Source organism: Andrographis paniculata, unplaced genomic scaffold (genome assembly GCF_009805555.1).
Source record: "Andrographis paniculata isolate CXL003 unplaced genomic scaffold, ASM980555v1 Contig55END, whole genome shotgun sequence".
In the NCBI taxonomy this organism is placed as follows: Eukaryota; Viridiplantae; Streptophyta; class Magnoliopsida; order Lamiales; family Acanthaceae; genus Andrographis; species Andrographis paniculata.
In genome coordinates this window covers 613449-635836 of record NW_026137590.1, presented here as the reverse complement: position 1 = coordinate 635836, position 22388 = coordinate 613449, and the positions used below count along the sequence as shown (strand labels likewise).

The 22388-nt window shown below is 33.5% G+C and overlaps 3 protein-coding genes and 1 long non-coding RNA gene across 6 annotated transcripts; 1 reads left to right on the top strand and 3 right to left on the bottom strand.

Moving 5' to 3' along the window:
- Positions 1 to 34: 34 nt before the first annotated feature.
- LOC127256150 (probable plastid-lipid-associated protein 14, chloroplastic) lies at positions 35 to 4087 on the bottom strand. Of its 2 annotated transcripts, none has more exons than XM_051281999.1 (14): positions 3941 to 4087; positions 3330 to 3693; positions 3210 to 3253; positions 3036 to 3114; positions 2843 to 2959; positions 2565 to 2747; positions 2380 to 2466; positions 2010 to 2116; positions 1832 to 1919; positions 1665 to 1745; positions 1516 to 1592; positions 1183 to 1318; positions 965 to 1027; positions 35 to 888 (listed from the first exon to the last, which is right to left on the bottom strand). In XM_051281999.1, the coding sequence occupies exons 2-14, from the start codon at positions 3648 to 3650 to the stop codon at positions 229 to 231; spliced, it is 2043 nt and encodes a 680-aa protein (XP_051137956.1). In that variant the 5' UTR covers positions 3651 to 3693; positions 3941 to 4087; the 3' UTR covers positions 35 to 228. The 2 variants fall into 2 exon arrangements, with proteins under 2 accessions (XP_051137956.1, XP_051137955.1); XM_051281998.1 differs by having other exon boundaries at positions 3952 to 4087.
- On the bottom strand, positions 3952 to 11322 carry LOC127256149 (histone-lysine N-methyltransferase ATX4-like). 2 transcript variants are annotated; one of them, XR_007839771.1, is made up of 24 exons: positions 9920 to 11322; positions 9765 to 9820; positions 9283 to 9496; positions 9064 to 9189; positions 8910 to 8978; positions 8755 to 8823; positions 8571 to 8662; positions 8407 to 8499; positions 8187 to 8322; positions 7848 to 7953; positions 7667 to 7766; positions 7437 to 7561; positions 7091 to 7236; positions 6919 to 7023; positions 6783 to 6847; positions 6503 to 6704; positions 6322 to 6405; positions 5927 to 5983; positions 5759 to 5848; positions 5579 to 5665; positions 5420 to 5494; positions 5248 to 5348; positions 4726 to 5142; positions 3952 to 4595 (listed from the first exon to the last, which is right to left on the bottom strand). XR_007839771.1 is itself a non-coding variant. In XM_051281997.1 (23 exons), the coding sequence occupies exons 1-23, from the start codon at positions 10766 to 10768 to the stop codon at positions 5052 to 5054; spliced, it is 3138 nt and encodes a 1045-aa protein (XP_051137954.1). In that variant the 5' UTR covers positions 10769 to 11322; the 3' UTR covers positions 4669 to 5051. The 2 variants fall into 2 exon arrangements, 1 of the variants encoding a protein (XP_051137954.1); XM_051281997.1 differs by lacking the exon at positions 3952 to 4595 and having other exon boundaries at positions 4669 to 5142.
- LOC127256151 (uncharacterized) lies at positions 4331 to 6657 on the top strand. The gene is made up of 3 exons (XR_007839772.1): positions 4331 to 4478; positions 5774 to 6429; positions 6522 to 6657. It is a non-coding gene; the product is annotated as an uncharacterized LOC127256151 (long non-coding RNA).
- A 1242-nt stretch (positions 11323 to 12564) lies between the features above and the next one.
- On the bottom strand, positions 12565 to 17241 carry LOC127256107 (uncharacterized). The gene is made up of 4 exons (XM_051281941.1): positions 16744 to 17241; positions 14148 to 14588; positions 13774 to 13947; positions 12565 to 12939 (listed from the first exon to the last, which is right to left on the bottom strand). Exons 1-4 carry the CDS (start codon positions 16846 to 16848, stop codon positions 12826 to 12828), a joined length of 834 nt encoding a protein of 277 aa, XP_051137898.1. The 5' UTR covers positions 16849 to 17241; the 3' UTR covers positions 12565 to 12825.
- Between the last annotated feature and the right edge of the window lie 5147 nt (positions 17242 to 22388).

Below are 22388 nucleotides of genomic sequence, written 5' to 3'. Positions count from 1 at the left end.
TATAAAATTAAATATATATCGTGTCTACTATGCAGGGTATCAAGTTTGCATGAATTTACCTGTAGCAGGCGCAGATTTACACGTTAAAAAAAACCAGAGAAGAAAACAAAAATAAGGGCTAATAGGTGCGGGTGTGTGCGGGTGTGCGTGCAAACAATTGGTATTATTACTACTTAGTACAACTGTTTAATTTAGCGACGCAATGCAAGTGTAAGAAGGGGCTAAGGCCTAACTACTACCAACTTCATTTACAAACGATCTAGCGAGCAAAAGGGCAGACCCATTTACGCTTCTAAGCACAACTAACCTCGAATCAACGTACGTCCCGCAAACGATTTTCGACACGTCGAAAAGCTCCGGCGGAAGCTGCAGCATCGCTTCACGAATGACTCCTCTCGCCGTCTCGACTTCCCGGCTCAGCGGCTCCTCCAACCTCATACTAATCTCCACGTCGCTCGCCGCCGCAAGTTTAGCCACCGGAAGAGTCGACGGGAATTCCTTGATCGGAACGATCTTCCTCCATTTCTTGCTGGATAGCTTCGCCATCACCGAGTCCCGAACATCCGGCGTGGTCGTTGATCGAATCTTCGGGGCGGCTTCTTCTTCCTTGATGTACAGTCGCCTCCCGGCTCGTAGCTTGAAGAGGGATTCGACGTGGAGTTTTCCTTCGGTTCCAGCTTTGTCGTGCGCCCAATCTCGACCTTGCATGACCCGGAAGCTGACGTCGGATTCTATGGAGAACGTCGCGTGGGGCTTTGCGAGTTTCGATATTTTTAAGCGGACGTCGCGGATGAGGACTCGGGTTGACGGCTGTCGGAGGGTCAGCCCGATTTGTTGGCCTGTGCTGTATAGAAGGCGCCAGTTGCCGGGGAGCAGTTCTACCCAATGCTGAATAACGCAAGACAATATAAATACCAAAATTATGCATTTCTTATCTTGAAATCTTCGGTTATAATGTATTTACCTTCGGCTTGGAATAAGGATTCAACATTTCCATTAGCTCGATGAAGTGTGCAATTCTTCGTCGCTGAAGAAACAAATGAAGAGGGATTGGTAAAACTGTATTATCGAAGAAATCTGATCAGCATTCTTCAACCGCGACATTTCAAATCCCGGAAGCTAAAACAAGTTGTTTTTAGATAATTACAGTTGAGAGTTTGACGAGGAAAATTCACGCAATACCTGCTGCCTTCCGTAAATGTATTCTTCGGTGATTCGGACAGCAGTTGAACCCAAGCTCCATCTGATCATGTCCATTTTCGGGTCGACACGCCATCTTGGTCCGCAGAGGAATGGATGCCTCAAAGCTTCTAAGCAACTGTGGAAGTAGATAATTTGAGTTCGTTAAATTAAAAGAGTTGAAGATGATAACAACGATATTATATTTGATTCCATCACAAAATTGTATGTTAATATAGTAAAAATTCTAGCATTAATATATGATCTTTGTATTTCATTTTTATTTTTGTTCATTTCGATTGTGAGATCTAACCATAAGTAGGAAAACTCATCTACCTTATTCTCTGTGAGGGTTTTGTTGCAAGAAGTAAAGAGAGCAAGTTCCAACCAGCCCCCCAGTTCTTATCAAGTATCTACAAGAACGTATTAATCAATGAATCTTGCTCTATCGGCATAACTATGGGGAAAGAAAAATATACACTTACTTGAAATCCCAAATTTTCGGGAGAAGAGTTTCGACCAATAATAAGCATCAAAAACTCCCGCAAGCATGAAGGGTCATTTCCCTGAAAGAAAAATGAAGGATATGACATTCAGCTTGGAGGTATTGATTCAGGAAACTGATCGATGTGGATGATGAAGAAGAAATTACCTTGGAGAGGAATGCTTTGAACTTGGCAAAAATTGTCGGATCCATGAGGTCTCTCAGGACCATTTTAGACATGATATATCCTACACATCTGGAAAATGCAATTGAACGAGTATGAAGTTCATTCTAAGGCTAGGTATAAATAAAGGTTACGAGGACTAATATGATGGAGCAAAGATACCTCATGTCGAATGCAATCATCATCTTTCGCCTATCGAAGTAGTTTTCCAATTTGTTGTCTTCTGGACTGCAATCATGAAGATCGGCAGCACTTCCCAATATCCCAACCTAAGATAAGCAGAGACAAGGATAAGAACAAAGGACTAGCACCGGAGAACGATGAAACTGTACACGAGAAAATTTATAGCATATTAAACCCTGTTAACTAGACAATTCGACTGTCTGAATACAATAGCACCAATAATGGGTGATTCAATATCAGTCTTAGGTTCTCCATCTCTGCGATGAAATGTAGAAAAAAAACAAAAATATTATGTAATTCAAGAAACTCGGTTTAAAAATTACGAAAATGGCGAAATAGTTATACTAACTTTGATATGCCTGTCCACAGGGCTAATATGCAAATTTTCAAGCCTCAATTCTGTATGTGCAAGTCCATGGCTATGTAAATAATTCACCTGGAACAAGCACAAAAGATTACAAACTCCATGAATTATCAATCCTTATGGCACAGAAAAGGATAAATTCCTATTCAAAAAAAAGAAAAAGATCATACTCCAATCAACAGATCTCGCATTAAAATTCGAATAAGGCGCAGCTGGCGCGAAACTGCAGGACCCCCTACAGTATCATCCCCAACTTTCCTGACAGATTCCTCATCCAAAGCAAGAGTAGCTTCCAGAGTTGGAAGCCAATCTGATTGTTGAAACCAGTGTCTCAAGGAATAACTACCATGATACTGCATTTTAAAAAATGCAGAGAACTTAATCATCAATAATCAACTCATCCAAAGAAATAAATAAATAAATAAAAATTCCAGAGAAAGCAACTTACGCCGTGGACTAGAACAAACGAACCACTGTCGCTGGTTGTGGGAGAGCAAACATACCCATGTACTTGCATTGAATAAGAATGGTACATTAGCCTCTGGCGCGATAATCTTTTCAAAACCTAGAACAAGGATGCAATAAGAAGACAGTTAAGTATGATAAAGATCCCCGACAAGAACATTACCACAGCATCATACCTCAATTGCCCTTTTCCCCCTTCGTTTAGCCCGAGGACTTATTAGTTGCCGGAGCACAACCCTTGTGTTAAACAATGGACTGCATTATCTAGAAAGAAACTAGCATTATAACTTGTAAATCACATCGATTGTGTCACTAACAGACAGCAAACTGAACCTATTATCGAAACAAACCTATTAGCTTCCTTCACAGTGGCTTCATAAACTAGCTCATCACCCTGCATCACAACTCAGACCAAGTATATTACCATAACAGTAATGGTGCCGCCATCGATCATATAAATTTTCACATACCCTATCTTTGAGGCCAATGCTAACACGATCATGAATCTTAAAGTCGGACATCTTAAACTTTATCACATGGCTAAAATCATCATCATCATCTTCCTCCCAGTAACTCACACCAGCATTCTCCACAGATTCTAATTCACTAACATTTTCCCTCGAAGCTAAGCACTTGATGATACTGCTATGGTTTCTAATGCAACTACCTCCTGCAACCAAATGTAAATTTCCTAGTCTGATCGACGAATTGCTGCGATTCACCGCTTTCAAATTTGGCGTTCCGGCGAAATCATACAACGACCTCGATCTTACTCCAAGACATAACGCCATCACAATCTGAACAGGATCGACGCACTCGATCGATTTGTTTTCTCTGCGTAACAGCACACACACATAAGTAAGAGAAATGAAATTCGCAAAAACTTCCAACTGTAGCTCAATGTCAAAGTCAAACCGAGCAAACATCATCAACTCCATAAATCCACAGATACTACCACAAAATCACTACAAAACAAGTTTATATTACTGAAATTAATCAATTACATCCAGTAAAAAACATCGGAAAATCTGCTGTAATTATTTCCTTGAATTGATCGGTGATTCCATGAAATAAAACTCACCAGCGACTTACCGGAACGGAGAGGACGACGAGAGGCTGGATTAATCACCATAGAAGAAGAGTGGAATTAATAGCGACGAAGAACGTGAATATTGCGTGCAAGTAAGAGGCTGGAGCGTTGTGACATGAGTCGCTCGCAAGAATGCGTCCGCCATTTGTGAAATATCTTTTTTGTCCTTTTATAGCTACTTGAACCTCTATTCAAACTGCACGCACCGTACGCGCCTTAACTGTAGGCTAATTCCCCCCAAAGATAAATTTGATGCTTTACTGTGTTTTACTTTTCACCCTTAAATTATAGAACGAGTTGTCGAAATTTTAAGAGATGCAGAATTAAACTGTGCGTAGCAAAATCTGCTGAAGATTCCTTCCGATCGGAAGATACATAGAATTCAATCTGAATCTGATTTTTGAATGGAGAAGGTTGTGGATCTTAATGGATGGAAGTTACTAGCCGAGAAGGCAAGGCTTAATTGAGTGACGGCGGCGGCGGATGAAGGCTTCTCCGGCGATCAGAGGATGACCTGAACTACGGCGAGGTAATTTTTGATTTACTGGAACTTTTGGTACTCTTGACGATGAACTGCGAAATTGTTGACACTATGCCACCATCACCATCGTTACTGTTAATTTTACTGGTGTTTGTTTACAAAGACCTGCAATTGAAGCTGCAATTATTATAATTAACATAGAAAATGGCAATTCTGAGCAATTTAGAGAAGATGTTAACAATGAAACGAACTAGTTAGATGAAATTAGGGCTTTCTGAAGTACATCGTGTCTTACATTTTCGAATCAGAAACTTCGTCTGTATGTTTGATTTATACAGAATGCCTGAAACTCTATACTGTCTGTTACTTTCTGCCACTATAAATATCGTGGTGATAGATGATGAGGCCAACGAAGAGGCAAAGGGGAAGAACATATATATATATGTATATATTCCTTTCCTAATGAATAACAACCATCTTCTTCCTTCCCTAGTGAATGACTTACAGTGTCCTAAGTCAGTGTGACCTAACTGTGTTAGAACTCACAATGAAGAATCTATTCCTTTGTTGAAGAAACATATGTTCTCGACATCTCGTGGGATCGTAGCCGCGCTCCCTCGTCTAGTTCATGAATTTTCGACAGGTCGGAGCTTTACATAGACAGGGTACTTTGAATTCATCTGGCTCATCCGGATCGAACAAATAGTCGTACCTGCGCGCCCGACCGATTGGTTAGATATCGGGTTAGCCCAGATTTGATGACATTTAGTCGAATATGTTAGCCGTAGGGAGAAAGAAAGTGAGAGAGAGATTGTACGTTAGTTCATCCCCGGCAGGCACATTAGTCTTGGCGATGAGTACGATCCGACTTTCATCGTCACCTACGCTCATGATCCTCGCATAGCAGTTGGGCATACACTGGAAAAAAAAAAAACCAAGATTTTTTAGTTTAAAAATATCTCGCTGGCATTCGTATCAACATTACTTACGGAATGGTTGATCAGCCGAGCAATGTTTCCAGCATCTGTAGCATCTACAACAACTTCCTCGCTGATTTTGAATAGCTGAGTAGGAAAGTTAGAGAATTTTAGAGTAGACGAACAGATTGGGGTCCAGTAGAATGGAATTTCGTAGGAAAATGATCTTACGTAGCAATCTTTCCCCTCCAATCGATAGCGCACCTCTCTAAGATCCGCAACACTGCGCCTAACCTGCTCGCCACGGTACTCAACAACCTGATCGAATAAAGAAATCAATAGTAGTATATGATGTGTGTACGATTATATGTGCTGAAATTAGTTCTATTGATCGATAAATAATTTGCGTACCATTTCTCCTTCCAGGATGTTTCGCCGGGCGAACAGGCCCCATCCGTGTATTGCAGATCTGCCAAAGCAGACTTTGTCCTTTTCGGTTCTCTGGATTAGCAGAAAAGCGTTGACAAGGTGAGCGATTAAGTTAAGCAGCAGAAATCAATAGCGCCGAACAGATATTACCTGCAAATGATGAAGCCGTTCTCTAAACGTGGAGAAGTCCTTCGGCTTTTCTAACTTCTGTTTCAGACAGGAAAGGCGTAAGCGACTTACTCGAAGACATGGATAATCTAAGGGTGTGTTTGTTTGGGGGTTTGGATTTTGAGTTGGGATTTGAATAGTAAAAATTTTGTATTTGAATAGTAAAAATTTTGTATTTGAATAGTTGTATGATGTGATATAAATAGGTGGTGATGTGATGTTTTGAATGTACAATTAATTTTTAGTATAATATAAAAAATAAAAAATAGGTGTTTGATTTGATGTTTTTAGGAGGAAAAAAATAGGATGAATAGTGAATTAGAAATCCAATCCCCAAACAAACACGCCCTAAACAGATTAAAAGGGCGTGGGCGTACCCGATTTATATTCAAGCTTTGTATTCTGCCCATGGAATGATGCCGAGGTCCCATGATCTGGTGCACGACGGCTTCTTTTCCAATCTACGACGCAATCAAGAACAAATCGTATTTCCTAACCCTTTCCATCTCTATAATCAAATACGATTCATACGGCAAGATGATAGTACATTTTACGAACCTGTTTCGTTCTTTTGAAGGGACGGCATCTAGCAGCGGAGAACGGATCGACTTCATCTGCATCGACAGGCGGTTCCTCGAGCTTCAACCGGTTAGTCGAGATTAGCCTCGCGCCCGTGTGGCGTTTGCTTTGGATAAGGCTTTTAGCCAAGATAGTCCCCTTCGGCGTCTCCATGATCAGAACCGTGTCCGGATTTGGGGCCCTGTACGATATTTACGATCATTTTCATTTATACCTTCGAATGAAAGACAAAGTGTAATAAAGCAGTGCGGATCAGTACCGGTGATAGGCGCAGTACGAAACCATTTTCGTAATTTGTTTCCCGTTCTTTTCCAGGCAATGCAACTGCAGTTTCGACAACATGTTAAGAATTTCGAATAAACGATGAAATCGTAAACCACAAGCTGTCGTCTGACCTCCATACGGTATCCGGCTCTCGACGCGCACATTGCGTGATAATATGTCGAACACTTGCAGCATTGTGTGCAGGAACCATGAATTTGTTTGCACACCACACAAATCTGAAATATCGAAACAAGTCGAATAATATACCTAATTAGCGGCGACAAAATAAAACGAGATAATTACCTTTACAAACGAGCTAGATGGGATTCTCAATATTCCGAGCGCCGGTTCCATCTTTTCGTCACTCGCAAAAGAAACTTCGGGTTGAAACCAAGCACACGTAACATGAACCCATAACGGCGCAACGTTCGTAGGCTTCAAAGCGCCCCCTAAACATCCGACACAATATCACTTTTAACACTATTCATCAGCTAACGCTATTTTTTCAAAATATATAACATTAAATACCTATTTTTTCTTCATTTCTTCACCTATCTATCAAATTCGATTATCTAACAATAATTCAACTTCATAGAACAAGGAATCCGTAATGGAACAAGACAGTAAATTTATTCCTCGATCATTATACCTTTGACAGGACATAGGCAACACTCCCGTTCAATGTCGGGCGTTTCGCACGCCCTACAAACCCACGAAGTGAAATCGCGAACATTTCTTGCACCGTAGCATTCTTGATGAACGGCAATTTGACATCTGAGAAAAACAGCGGAAAACCACCATATTTTTTTACGTTCAAAACATCACATTCATTGTATTAATACTACTAGTACTACTACTTCAAGGTAAGTTTGAAATTACCTAATGCAAATAATAATTTTGTTGAAGTCCCAATCTTCGACCCAGCGACATACCGCACATCTCTCCGTCGTCCACTTGGCGTAAACCGGCTCATATTGTTCTATTGCAATAAAACAACAGCAGAGTTAATTTTTATAATCCGTGCACGGCAATACTGAAAACCATATACTTAGGAGAGAACCTTGAAGGAAATTAAGCAATTTCTGTTTCCGTTCTTTGAGAGAGCGACGTTTGACGGATTTCACTGGAACAAGACTCCGTTCGTGATGCTCTGCCATCTGCAGCATCTGTTAGGAGAAAAGACAAGTAGAAAAATAAGGTAAAACATCTTCGATTGGTCGAAAATTACCCTAAAATCGAAAAAACTAGGCTCTGTTTACCTATATTTTCAAATCATTTTTGCACTATTCATCAATACAACATTAACACATTATGTAATTATTTATATCACATCAAATAACTATTCTGCGACAACTCCAAACCACTTTCAAAACATATCTAAATGCGTTCGAGAACTGACCCATTGTTCGAGAGACATTAAGGAACCTTTCACCCTGACGCTCGTTTTCCAGTTTTTCGTTCGGGAGCCCGTGTGCCGCTCCCATTCACTAAGGGCTTGCTTTTCCATTCCACACGATCCGCATTTACAAATAACTCTGCAAAAAGTGAAAAACATGAAATTGCTTCTAACCGAACATTCAATCGCAAACGACGACATTTCTAGAATGATCAATTCTTACAAATGAAGACTCGGGATGTAAATTCCCTCCACACCAGAGCAAACGACGGAGACCTTATCCGGCAACACAAATTTTCCGTTCATTTTGCAATTTCTGCATTCGGAATCATATTAGTTATAAGCTACAACCGATTCCGGCGATGATATATTCGATGTATAACTTACTTCGCTTTAACCGGGAAAGTTTCTGAATCGGATAATTCGAAATTAAACCTAGCTTTGCACTCGGGGCAGTAATAGTCCTCCGTTCCCAAATCCTAGAATACAAGCAAACACGATTTCTCGATAGTCAAAACCCCAATTTACATAAAGATATATAGTCTGTGTATATATTCACAAAAGAAACAACCTTGATCTTGATTTTAGAAAATTTGTCACATTCGGCATGGACCCAAACTTTGCAGCCATTACACCGCACCTAAAAATTTTAGCGAAACGACAAATTGGTATAAGATTACCAGTCGAATAAACCACGACCATATGCCAAACAATCCGTATGCTTACCCAAGTTCCATTGTCTGATTGATTCCTAATCTTTTTACAAATGCCGCAAAAGTGTTTAATTTTTTTCAGCTGAAACAAACAACACATCATTAACAAGTTGAAGAAATTTCCGAAAACGACGACATGAGAAAATGAATAAAGAACATTCACAAACCCTGGCGCAAGCCGAGCACAAACGATTGGTACGTGCAGCTGAATTATTCATTTTCCTCGACCAATTAGGCTCGATACTCTGCCCGCAGGCTTCGCACGTTTGTAGTCCTTCCGTCACGTGTATATCCTGATCAACATAATCGTATATTCTTTCATCAATCAATAAATTATGCTTTTAATGTAACCAAATGCATTTTTTGATCGGTGATATAAAACTCGCCTGTTCTACAAAATTGCTACATTGATCTTGATTTGCATCAGAATCTTCAAGAACACCTCGCGTAAACGAACGGAGATATTCCAAGTTACCAGCAGCCGCATTTATTTCAACCATCAACATTTCGTTGAAGCCATTTTCGGCTAAAAATGCTTCCTCTATCGCCGACCGAAGAACACCGGGCTCACTGTCCTTCAATTCCGTCTGTCCCTGAAACCTAAACCAACAAATTTAACAGAAATTTTGGAATTTTGAAAAATCTTTTGAATATATAGTAAAAAATCGGCCTCTCTTTACATAGATACTTTTGAAACTTTCGATACTATTCTTCAAAAGCAACTTTTTTCGTAAACATCCAATCAAATACCTATACCAATCATTACCAAAACTTCAAAAGTTTCTGTATAAACGACCCTATTAGATGTGATTTTTTGAAAAAAAAAATTATCGTCAATAATGAATAGTGCCAAAAGTTCTAAAAATACCTGTCTACATAATCGACGAAAGGGAAGATCATCCCGGTTCTAATCCACGCATAATCCTATCAAATCATAGTCGAAATAAGTACTTCAAAATTTAAATTCGTCGTAAACATATCAAAAACAATAGAATATAGCTAAAGCAATTTCGAAATTTTTACCCTCTGAGTGCCGTTGCCGGAGTAACCAAAGAACATTACACAGACAGTTCCGGCGACTCTGAAATTGTAAACCTGTAATGGAACTTGCGAGTCTTGGTTAAGCACGATCGCTGGCCACGCCGGACAATTCCTCGCCGATATAGCCCACACTACATCGCCTTCTCCGAAATCATTGCAGCTGTACAGTCTATCGACCCCGAGGATTCGAATGTGGTCGTCGAGCTCATCGCCGTCGATGTCGTCGAAGTTTCGAGAAGCTTTGTGCTTCTTCTTGCTGTCGCAGCTCCTCAACCCTTCCCTAAGCTCTGCTATTTCATCCTCCGACAATGGCGAGAACTTAGTCGTCTTGTCCGAATTCCTTTTCCTAATTCTCTGTGCTTTCTTGTCCTTGACCTTAATCGGAATGTACTCTGCGTCCATGTCGGAGTCCTTATCCTTCTCTGGATTTTTCATTACGCTCTTCTCTTTCTTCCAATTATCGAGAATCGAATCATTGAATCGCGACGGCAGTACCTGAACTCTTCCCCGCGAAGTTCTGACCAGCGGCGGCCGCGGTACTTCCTTCGCCGCCTCCTCAGGCTTCGACCTCGACTCCGACGCCTCGCCGCCGCGCTCAATTTCTCCGGCGGCGGAGATTGAGAGGAGCTTCTTAATTCCGTAGCTATTGTATGGAATTAGACCGGCGGCGGCTTTTCCGAGGAGATGGATTGGGTAGTAACCGTTCGCGATTTTCCGTTTCTTCCGCTTCGCCGCCGACGAGGACTCGTCGTCGTCGCCGCCGGTAGAGTCTCTGGCGCGCGACCGTTTCAGAATCGGCATTACCGATTTCAAGTTGCGCTTGATTATCATCTTCCCCAATTTCCCCCAATTTGCTTAACCCTAAACCCTAATTGCGATTTCCGAAGCTCTCCGCCATCAAAATCGCCGCCGCGCAGACGAATCTCCGGCTGCGAAATCGAATTCCGACGGCGGAATCGATTGCCGACGTCCGATTGAAATTGTTAAACGAAGTTAGGGATCTCTGCGCCAATCCACCTTCTCTGCGACTCTTCTCTATGAGAGAGAAAAGAACGACTCAGTTATTTTATATATATATAGAGGAGAGAGAGGGATGTATAGATAGATACAAACTAAGTGTATGTAATAACTCATCCTGTAACAACAACAAAGACAATATAATAAAATAGTAATAAATGAAGGAAAAAAAGCTTCGAATTTAGGAATGGCAGAAGTCCCAATTCTTGCAATATTACAAAACGAAAGAAAGAATGGCGTGCGGACAAATACGAAGGTAGCTGCCATGGAGGTCTGAATTGATTTGGGCTTTTTGTTAAGGTTGTCTGAAATGTTACTGTCTCTTGACCATTATTGTATTTATGGCTTTCGAATTTCTTTTTTGCAGAAGAATTTTCTGTTTCTGGTTTTCGTATAATTCAGAATAACGGCCGCCGGCGGGCCGCCGGAGGTTTTCTGGTGTGCTCCGGCGTCGGAGAATTAATCTATATGTAAGAACTAATTGTCTGATAATTCATTATATATATATATATATAAATCTGTGTGTAAGAAACAAAGAGATGGGCAAGAAAATTGTTAGGGTAGGTGGTTTGGAGGGAACGGACAAAATTCTCCGGCGCCGGCGCCGGTGGAGTTTGGATGAACAGCGGGGTGTTGCCTGAAAGGGTAATTTTGAAATAGATTTGAGTGTAAGAAGAGATGGGTATGAATATTGATCCAATTTTGTGTACTAAGTTTAGGCTATTTGTTACATTTACGTGTATTTCTGCTTCGTAACAGAATAAAGTTTAATACTTTTTTGTCTTTTGCTAATGATTTTTATTTTAGTAATTTTGGTCTTAGTTTATTTATTTTACTTTTTTTTGGCTTTCGATTGATTATTTTGATCACTCGTGTTCAATTTAATGTCTAATTATAACTAACAAGTCATTGAGGCGCTTTTCTTATTATTATTATTATGTTTTCTGTATTATTTAATTATAAAATAAACAATATTACGTGAAATACTTAATTTTTAGTATTTAAAAAAAAATTAATTCTCAAAATAAATTTAAAAAATCTTTATCTAGAAAGAGCTTTAAACTGTGAATAAATAAAATAAAATAAAAAAAACAAAAACAAAAACAAAACAAAACATCATAGTAAAGCTAACAACACCAAAACAATTACTCCCATTTTAGTGTAGATTTAAGTTGGAATGTGTTTGAATAAATTATTAACAAGTATTTGTGTTAAATTAATATAAATTTTATACTAAAACCAATCATTAACATATATTGTGTACACATTATATTAACTCCCTTCAGCGCTTTTATATAGATTTGTTTTTTTTTTTTTTTTTTTAATGATTGATATGTGATAAATATAATAATATTTTGTTATGTTTTGAACAATTTTTTTTGTACGAAATTTATATATATATACTTCTAATGCTGTATTTTTAGATTGTTAACTAGAAATCAGATCATTGACAAATTTTGAGCATGTTTAGAAGAAAAAGTGCAGATTGAGAAAAGTTTTTGCCATGATCATAAGTAAAAAAGAGAGTGGGAGAAGTGAAAATTACAAAAAATCTTATGGAGTAGATTGACAAATTTAGAAACTGCATGGATTTAATTGCAAATGAGACAGATCTTCAAGGTACATTTTACATATACATACACAAACATAAATAGAGACACAATAATCAACATTATTTATTCTTATTGCAATACTAGTACAAGCCATCCTTATTTACTCATTCATTAATTACTACATAGCCATAAACTATAATTATAATTAATATATCATAATAATTATTACTATTACAATATTATTGCTTCCTTAATAACTAATCATTCCTTACTTCCTAAGAACAAACAAACAAACAAACAAACGAACATTCTAATGAGTCATTGCTTTTTCCAGCTCTCCGCCGTCGTCGTCGCTGCCATCGTCTCTTCTGTCTTCGCAAACCTTCCCCGAATCCTCGGCTGGCTGTCCGCCAACGCCTTCCGGCACGCATACTGCAAATTCGACCAATCCATCGTCAAATGAAATCAAACCATCGACCCAAATGTTAAGACATCGTAATTTTACTTTTTTTTTTTTTTTTTTACTATACAATTTGATGACGATTATTACACTGACAACACATGAAATATTATTCATACAACACATGAGGTCTAAACTGACGATACAAAATACTTTTTTCATGCCAAAAGAGATGTCTTATTGAGAATAGACATGTAATTTAAGGAATAATAATATTAAATTCAAAGTAAGTATAAAATATAATGTAAATGACTAATTTGCCCTTACTAGAGTTGAAAAAATAGATTAAAGTGATATTTGTATAAATATTGCATAAAAGTATGGATAGTTCTTTGTATTTAGAAACCACCGTTACAGAACAATTGTTTTGAGACAAACGAAAATGAAAAAAAACCAAACCAATTTTCTGAGACGAATGAAGTATATGTTAACATAATACAAATACATTACAAAAACTAATAACACATACTAACAATCTATAGAACATATATTGTATTAATTCAAATCATGTACTGTAAAATTATACTCCCTCCATAGTCGAAAATAACGACCATTTAGTTTGGCATGATTTTCTAATAACAATGGACAAAATTTAAAACATTTTTTTGTTTTTGTAGTAATTTTGTACTTCTTTCACTAAAAAAGAAATCAAAATTATATTTTTTTCGGAAGAACTAAAAAAAGTTGACATAAATTTGAATGACTGGAGAATATTTCATACGTTGATTAAGGCTAATAAGAGATGTTAATTAACTCTAGTCAGTACTCTAACCATAAAACGTAGGTAAGAACACACCCTTAGTTACCTTAATTTTGCGGTCGAAGTTCCGCTTCGACTTCTTGCTGCGGTATCTGGACAGCTTTTCCCTCCGATCCTCGGACGGGAAGCTGCTGCTGCTTGTAATAAACCTCGGCGCCGGCTGCTGCTGCTGCTCGATTTGCGACTGTACGAAGCTTACGTTACTACAATGTCCGAGAGTCTGTCATAAAAACCGAGAATCAATCACCCTGCCCTATCCTGTCGAAGATGCCAACCAGAAAACATCTAAACGTTTCTCAGTTCGATCGCCTTCGATACATCGGACGAGCTAATTACGATTAAACGAATACTCATCGATATGTATTCCTTGATAAATAAATAAATAAATAAAATATGCGATCGATTATAACTAAATTAGACCTGAATGTCGCCTTCGCTGAAGGCTCTCCGCATCCCGTAAACCGTACTAAAGTCGAGGATCGGGAAATCGAGGAAATCGGGCTTCAGCTGAGCTTCCTGGGCGCTGTCCGTCATCGTCGTCGTCGTAATTGTCGAATTCAGACAGCAACTGCCCGAATCGCTGGCTGGGATTTCCGACAGCGGCGTGCCGTTATTACATTCCTTCGCTAAAAGATCCTTCCTGCATTCGTAGAACACCTCGCTGAGGATCTGTCCGCTCTCAATCGACGATTCAATGTCCGAAACTGCCAGCGATTGCGTCGATATGATGTCGTCCCCGCACGAAATCATCGAGATCGCTGCCGTCATCGGGTCAATGTTGATTATCGGGTCGTCGATCGGAGCCTGGAAGAGATCGCCGCCCCAGAGATTATTATCGAGTGCGGCGACGGCGACGTTGCCCTGAAAATTAAACCGTCGAATCCAAACCGAACCGAATTAATTGGAATCCAAGAGTTGTAGAAGGTCTAATTAAAGAAAAAGAACAGCAGGACATATTTAGATTTCATAAAGACAACAAACAAACAACGTAGTAGACGAAACAAAAATATGTGAACCCAGAAGACAATAAATACAGGCAAGTAAACAAAGTACAATTTGTTTGCTCGACAGCTTCTTCCATGTCCCCCACACCCCACACGCCACAGGACATTATTATTATTATTATTATTATTGACTCAAATTCTATTATTCAATAATTTTTATTTTATTAATTTTTATTTAAAAAAAATAATAAACTAAAGTAAAATTTTAATTTTTTATATTATATTATAATTTAATTTATATTTAAAATATCGTATCAAATAATTATTTAAACTCCAAAACACGCGAACAAATACATCCAAAGGTGTGTTCTTTCTTAAGTTGTTTAGCATTTTGATTTTAATTTTTTTTTTTAATCTAAACAATATAAAATGTTTTATAGAAAAAATAATACCCCTTTTGTCCCAATTAAATTTATTCTTTAAAATAAATTACAACTAATACCAAATAATTTTTTAATTTTAAAATAATTTACAAACATTACACTATAAATACAATTACAAAGGACAAAAATATTAAAATTATCCGACAAATTTTTACTACCAATAAAATATTTATTTTCTAATTTAATGTAAAATTTCAAAAGACCCTATGGGACATATGTTTATAAAAAATCATGATAGTTGTAAAGTAAAATTAATGCAAAAACAAAAAAAAAATGTTCTATTTCAACTTTCTTTTCATGGCTTTTTTATTATTCTTTCACACACTATAATAAAAATCCAGTATTTATTATAATTAAAAATATATATTTTATCTCCGAATATCAAATTATTATTTAAAAAAAAAAAAAAAACAAACTACAAGCACCTACCTGGAGCCTTTGCCTCCCCAAAATAACACCAATAAAGGTTCCATTTAATTGCGATCAATTTGCTCAGCATAATTTTTAATAATAATAATAATAATAAAAAATCAAACTAATAATGTGATAAAAATAAAAATCCAAATAAAATGGTTGAATTAATGATGTATGAAAATAATGATCCCAATCCCACTAGACTTTAGCCAATCAATCCTCTAAGCCTTTTTAAAATCTTCAGTGCTGAATCTTTAACAACTGGTTAACATCACAAGATTGACAAAAAGAAAGAAAGAAAGAAAGAAGAACAATACTAGAGAGTGAGAAACAAAATTAGAATTCAAGAGAGAGAGAGAGAGAGAGACTGTCTATGTGGAAATGAAAAAGAGAAAGCATATTTCTGTCCTTATATTTCAGCTGGCAAATTTAATTTGAGTGAATAACACCAAACATTCTTCATGCTCATCTAATTCTATTCAATTCAATTTATTTTCATTATTCTTTCCATACATCCAAAAGAATTAACCAAAAAATCCCCCCAAGAAATGTGAAATTACTTGTCTTTTTGCCTTACATTGTGTTCTTTTTGTAGGTTTTACCATTTTTACAATTATGATCCAAAAATATCACACTAACCTCTATTTATATTACATCATACAACTATTCAAATTCAACTTTTTATTATTCAAAAATTCAAATCCAAAAACTAAAACCAACAAATACACCCTTAGTTTTTTATTAATGTCCAAATTCCCCAAAAAGTATTTTATTTTATAATTTTTTTTTAATAAAAAAATAATACATAAGAATTACACAAATATTACTCTTTTTTTAATACTTAAATTAAACCAGCATTTTCGCTATAACAAAAGGGACTTTTAACCAACAATTTGTCCATATCCCCAAAAAAAGCTTTTTTTTTTTTTACCTAATTAACTTTCACTCATTTATTATCTATGTTCTTTAAAAAAATATTATATAAAATATATTTTTTTATTATAAAATATCAAATCAAATATTAATTTTATACTTTCTTTTCAAAATTTTCCAAAACTTTAGTCTAATCGTCCCAATTGATTTGGAACTAAAGATATAGTAAAATATACCAAATAACAATAAAATTGGCCACAATAATGATGCATTTAAAAGCAGAAAACGAAAAAATCCCCAAATTTTAGCGGCAAATAGAGAAATTAGGGTTTAATCAATCACCGATGAAGAATTGAGCTTCTGCGAGCAGGAGAAGTCATCGAATGGCACAGCTTCTTGAGGAAAACTCTGGAAGTAAGGATACGATATTCCAGCTTCTGCATACATTTGCTTCTTATCCTTTCCTCAATTTCTCTAATTTCCTGCGAGAGGTGAGAAGGAGAGAGAGAGAGAGAGAGAGAGAGAGAGAGAGAGAGAGAGAGAGAAACAGCAACAATAATGAAATACTATAAAAGCAAACAAGGTGGGGATTGAAAATGGAATTGGAATTGGAATTGGGAAGAGATAGAAGGAGAATCAGTGCAATGGAGGTATGGGCGTTTATATAGGCGTCAGAAGCAGCAAAAAAAACAGCAGCAGACAAAGATAGAGAAGAGAGAGAGAGAATTGAAAGGGAATCTGAGCTTCTTTGTTGCTGTGTTGGCTCTTTTGAAGGTTTGGGGAATTTTGGAACAGTCGTAATTTGAAGAATTTTAATGAGAATTTGGTGAAAGTGAAGAAGAAGAAGAAGAAGAAAAAGTTTGTGTGTACGTAAGCAAAGAGGCGATTTAATTTATTGTGGTAAAAATATGCAGGGGGGTTCTTGTGCAAAGTTTGGAAATTTGAAGGACTAATTGGCAATATGACAATCCCCTTTTCGCTTGATTGGCTCCGGTAAAAAAGGTAAGTAACGTACCATCGTTTGTTTTAGCAATTTATTACTCCTGTTTAATTAAAATTAAAAAATTTATAAAATTTAAAATTTAAAATGCGATTAAAGTGCATAATTATATTTTTAAAAATAGAAAGGACAAATTATGTGGAACGGACGAAAATAAAAAATAGAAACAAATTATGTAGGATTGTGGGAGTATCTTTTTTTAATAAACAAATAATAAATTATTCAATTTTTTTCATTTTGGTCCATTATTTATTTATTTATTTATTTATTTACTATTTACCTAACATTACAAATATTCTTACAATTTACAATATATTACACAAACGTTATTACCTCTATATCACATAATACTAATAATAAGATTATTTTAGTTTCTACTTTATTCTTACTATGTATCAATATAATATTAATATACTTTAAACTCCGTGCAACAAACGGATATTTACTTATGGGACAGAGAGAGTATATTTTTTTCGTCTTGTTCTACAATATTTTTTTAGAAGTTTATAATATATAAAAAAAAATAATACTAATATTTTATTAATTAATATAAGTGTATAAGATAATTTTAACATATTTATAAAAAAAAATAAAATTATATATGTGTGTTTGGATATGTAAAAATATTTCATTCATCCGATAACAGTTTGGCATATATTTAATTTTAGTGAATTATTCTTATTTAAAATATATTTAACAAATATAAATCAATTTAATTAATTTTATAATATTGTACGAATATTTATAATGATATATTTGTAATTTAAAAAAAAAATTAAAGATATTTTGGTATTAGTAAATGATTATTTTTACTAAAATAAAAAAAAAAATACTTTTGAATGAAACATATGCAAATAATAAAAATGATACTTTGAAATACAACGGGAAAAGTATAATTTTTCTTTGGATGTTTATTTATTTATTTATTTTTGTTATCATCGTAAAATATAATTCTTTTATCTTTTTAGTAAAAAGTATGGTATTCCATCGGTTTTAGGTGAAATTATTATTTTTTTTTATCATTTTTATTTATCTAATTCAAAATATTTATTTTATATTAGGATAAAAATAATCAGGTATTAATACTAAAATATTTTAAATTTTTATATAAATTACAAATATATCATTATATATACATAAAATACAGAGGATAAAAATATTAAAATTATCTAATACACTTTTACTGACCAATAAAATACTATTATTTTTAATTTACAACAAAAAATTTAAATATATACTTTTATCGGGAACAAAAAAAATATACTTTTATAATTTATATTTTTATTATAAAACTTGTATCAATTATTATTCATTCTCATTAAAAATGTATTTTCATATATTTGAACATAAAATTGAATAATAGGTTGAGTATTAACTATTAAGTTATTGCAAAACTCAGTTTTTTTTTTTTTTATAAGTTTGTTATATTCTTTTAGTTTTAACAGTAATTTGAATGTGATTATTTATTAAATAAAATTATGTATTTTCATCTAAAATATTATATTTATATAATGAAAAAATTAAACCACATTTTATAAAAGAACACACTATTTATATAAGATTATTCTTAATTTAAACACATTTTAGTTGGAAAAAAAAAAGTTCGATTCGAATTCAAATATAATGAAAAATAAAGATAAAAATAATACAATTTCCATTCGGTTCTAAGGATCTTATTTATTTTTTTCGTATTGATTTTTTAATATTAATTATTATATCAAAATGTAGTACAAGTTAAGAAAAAATTGCAAAAATATTTTCATTAGCGTCTTGTAATACTAATAGAATGACATTTGTATAAAAATTTATACAAATATAAAGATATTTTTAATATTAAATACAATTACGTAAAAAGTAAATGTGACCTTAGAAACAGACGCATAAAGTAAAAAATAAAAATTTGACTCGAATTAAAATATAAAGATAAAAATAATAAAAAAAATTAAGTTCGACTCGATCCAACTCGTTACGGGTATATTAGCTAAAGGAGTGAGAGAGAGAGAGAAAAAAAAAAGTGTGGAAAAAAATGTTATTGGTATGAATATGAGTATGAGTAGAGTGAGAAAGAGAGACAAGTGTCAAGCAAAAAGAGCAATAGGGTGAGAGACCATTTATGCTTTGCTGAAAATAGTGTGTACATTTATGAACCTCCCTATTTCATCTTACCCTCATTTATTGGAAACATTTTTTCTATTTGGCTACACTCTCCTAATTATTATTATTGTAATTATTATATATTAAAATAATATATTTTTATTAAAAAATATATTTCCTCTATCTTAATTCAACTTATTATTTTTGTCCGTTCAACTCAAAAGTACAATTTTTTTTTTTAATAACATTAATCATATACTCATATTAAAATATTTTTAATTTTTATTTAAATTACAAACATATCATTACACATGCAGTTACTTTATAAAAAAATTAAAGGAGAAAAATATCAAAATCTCTTGCACACTTATACTAACTAATAAAATATTATTATTTTTTAATTTATTATAAAAACCCAAAGCGTCCCTTTCAAAACGGACGAAAAAAGTATTATCTAATATTATAATTAATGTAAAAGAACAATATTTTTAATTTCCATAGTCCCCGTGTCAACTCACGAGTGCTCCTTCCGCCCCAATCTTATAGTACTTATTATTAACAAGTACATTTGTGTCTGATATAAAATAGTATATGTTAAATTTAATATAATATATTTTATATTATAAATATATTGAGATATGTATAAATATACGATGGTCACCACTATAGTATATGTTGATCCAGTCAAATCAGCATCATGCTGACTTAGCCGGATCAACATGTTAATTTATATAATGATTTTTTAAAATAGAATTTAAAAAATAATATTTGTCATTCAAACTTATGTCTACTTTTCTTTTTTAGTTGTCATATAAAAATATTCTTGTTTCTCGTTTTAGTAAAAAAAATATTATTTTTTTTCTACTTTTTACTATAAAATGATATATTTTTATCTATTTTTTAAAAATTTATGTCCAGTCAAATGGACATAAGTTTACATGACAAAATGAAATAGTATTTTAATTATAATGAACAGTTAAAAATAATATAAAAATAATTTTATTATTACTTTTGAATATAAAATTAATATTATAATGGTAAATATGTAATAAAATTGGAATGTTTGTATTTAATAAGGAAGTCTACAATTACTAAAAAAAAAAAATATCTATACATTAATAGAAAGTATTTGATTGCAAATTATATTATATTTCTAATATACATTTTGTTATTCAAATATAAAGTAGCTATTTTCTTTTTCGGTATTCTCACGTTAATATTTATTTACATCAATTTTCTCACATTAATTTTAAAATACTTTTATATACCAAAACAATCACCAATTATTATTAAAATATAGTACTTCCTCCGTCTTAATACAATAGTCTTGTTTATCATTTTTGTCCGTTCCAAAACAATAGTCTTATTTTCATAAATAATCATATCACTATAAAATTATCCTTACTTTTTCATTTTTATTACACAATTGCCACTATTTTTTACACTAATACACTCACAAGGACAAAAAAAAAATTTATCTATATTTTTTACCAACTATCAATATAATATCAATATTTCTTTAAATCTCGTGTCCAACTCAATTAAGACTATATTTACGAAATGGAGAGAATAGTACTTTATTCGTTCAATGTAATATGAATTTATTATTATAGATTAAAAAATTTAAATAAAATATAAATACAGTTAGGGTGTGTTTGTTTGAAGGATTTTGGAGGATTTCCACTATTCATCCAATTTTTTCCCCCCAAAAACATCAAATCAAACACCTATTTTTCATTTTTTATATTATACTAAAAATCAATTTTACATTCAAAACATCACATCAAACCCTATTTATATCACATCATACAACTATTCAAATTCAAAATTTTTACTATTCAAATCCCAATCCAAAATCAAAACCCCCAGACAAACACAAATGTAATATGAATAATAAAAATTAAAAAAAATGTAATATGAATATTATTGGATTGAAAGTGAGAGTGACATGTGATGGATGTATGGTGGTGAGAGGGGCCCACAAAAAACAGGACACTCAGGCTCAGCCCACTTCAATTATTCAATCTGTACTGTAACTTTGTATTCATTTGCCTCTGTCCCTCTCACATGGGACAATTTCAATTTCATTTTTTTGGTTTTTTTGGTTTTTTTTTTTCTCACACTTTCTTATAAATTAAAATAATAAAAATAATAATAATATTATTTTCGTCTCAGCTAATTTGTCCTCTTTAATTTAAGTACGAAAATTTAGATATTATATAATTAGTAAATAATTAAAAAGTATATATTAGTGACAACAATTATGATTTAATAAAATAATTATAGATTAAGATTAAGATAAATAAATAGTTTAATTTAAATAAAAATATATATTTATGAATTTTAAAATATGATTAAAGTGTATAATTATATTTTATAAAAAAAGACAAATTATGTGGGACGAACAAAAATAAAAAAAATAGATAAGAGAGAGAGTAATAAACTTATTTTCTTTATTTATAGTATTTATTTGTGTTTTCCTATTTTGGGCACCACTTTCATAATTCAAATATTTGGGGTGAAATTATTTCCATGCAATTGTACCAATACTGTTTGGTTTGTATTGTTCTGTCTTCCTATTTTGTTTTTTACTTATTATTATTATTTTTGTTTTGATAATATTCAAATATTTGCTTAAATTAAATATAAATAGTGAATAATTAAAAAATATATTAGTTAAATAATTATATATTAAGATTAAAATATTTAAATAGTGTAATTAAAATTAAAAAAATTATAAATGATTAATTTTAAAATATAATTAAAGTATATAATTTTTTTTCTAAAAAGAAAAAAGATAAATTATGTGAGACTGATTAGGGATGAAAATAGTCCAGGCCAGACTTTGGCTGAATAGGTCTGGTCTGTTTTAAAAATATATTTTTCTCTATTT

What these genes read in the sequence shown, in the direction of transcription:
- LOC127256149 (XM_051281997.1), bottom strand. Translation starts at nt 10,768, where the DNA reads ATGATAATCAAGCGCAACTTGAAATCGGTAATGCCGATTCTGAAACGG. An exon ending in TACATCCCGAGTCTTCATTT is followed by an intron (nt 8,323 to 8,406) that starts GTAAGAATTGAT and finishes CACTTTTTGCAG; the next exon opens with AGTTATTTGTAAATGCGGAT. An exon ending in ACATCCTGGAAGGAGAAATG is followed by an intron (nt 5,666 to 5,758) that starts GTACGCAAATTA and finishes TTATTCGATCAG; the next exon opens with GTTGTTGAGTACCGTGGCGA.
- LOC127256150 (XM_051281999.1), bottom strand. Translation starts at nt 3,650, where the DNA reads ATGGCGTTATGTCTTGGAGTAAGATCGAGGTCGTTGTATGATTTCGCC. An exon ending in CCGAAAATTTGGGATTTCAA is followed by an intron (nt 1,593 to 1,664) that starts GTAAGTGTATAT and finishes ACGTTCTTGTAG; the next exon opens with ATACTTGATAAGAACTGGGG. An exon ending in ACATTTACGGAAGGCAGCAG is followed by an intron (nt 1,028 to 1,182) that starts GTATTGCGTGAA and finishes TTGTTTCTTCAG; the next exon opens with CGACGAAGAATTGCACACTT.
- LOC127256107 (XM_051281941.1), bottom strand. Translation starts at nt 16,848, where the DNA reads ATGTATGCAGAAGCTGGAATATCGTATCCTTACTTCCAGAGTTTTCCT. An exon ending in AGAAGCTCAATTCTTCATCG is followed by an intron (nt 14,589 to 16,743) that starts GTGATTGATTAA and finishes TTTAATTTTCAG; the next exon opens with GGCAACGTCGCCGTCGCCGC. An exon ending in ACTTCGACCGCAAAATTAAG is followed by an intron (nt 12,940 to 13,773) that starts GTAACTAAGGGT and finishes TCGAATTTGCAG; the next exon opens with TATGCGTGCCGGAAGGCGTT.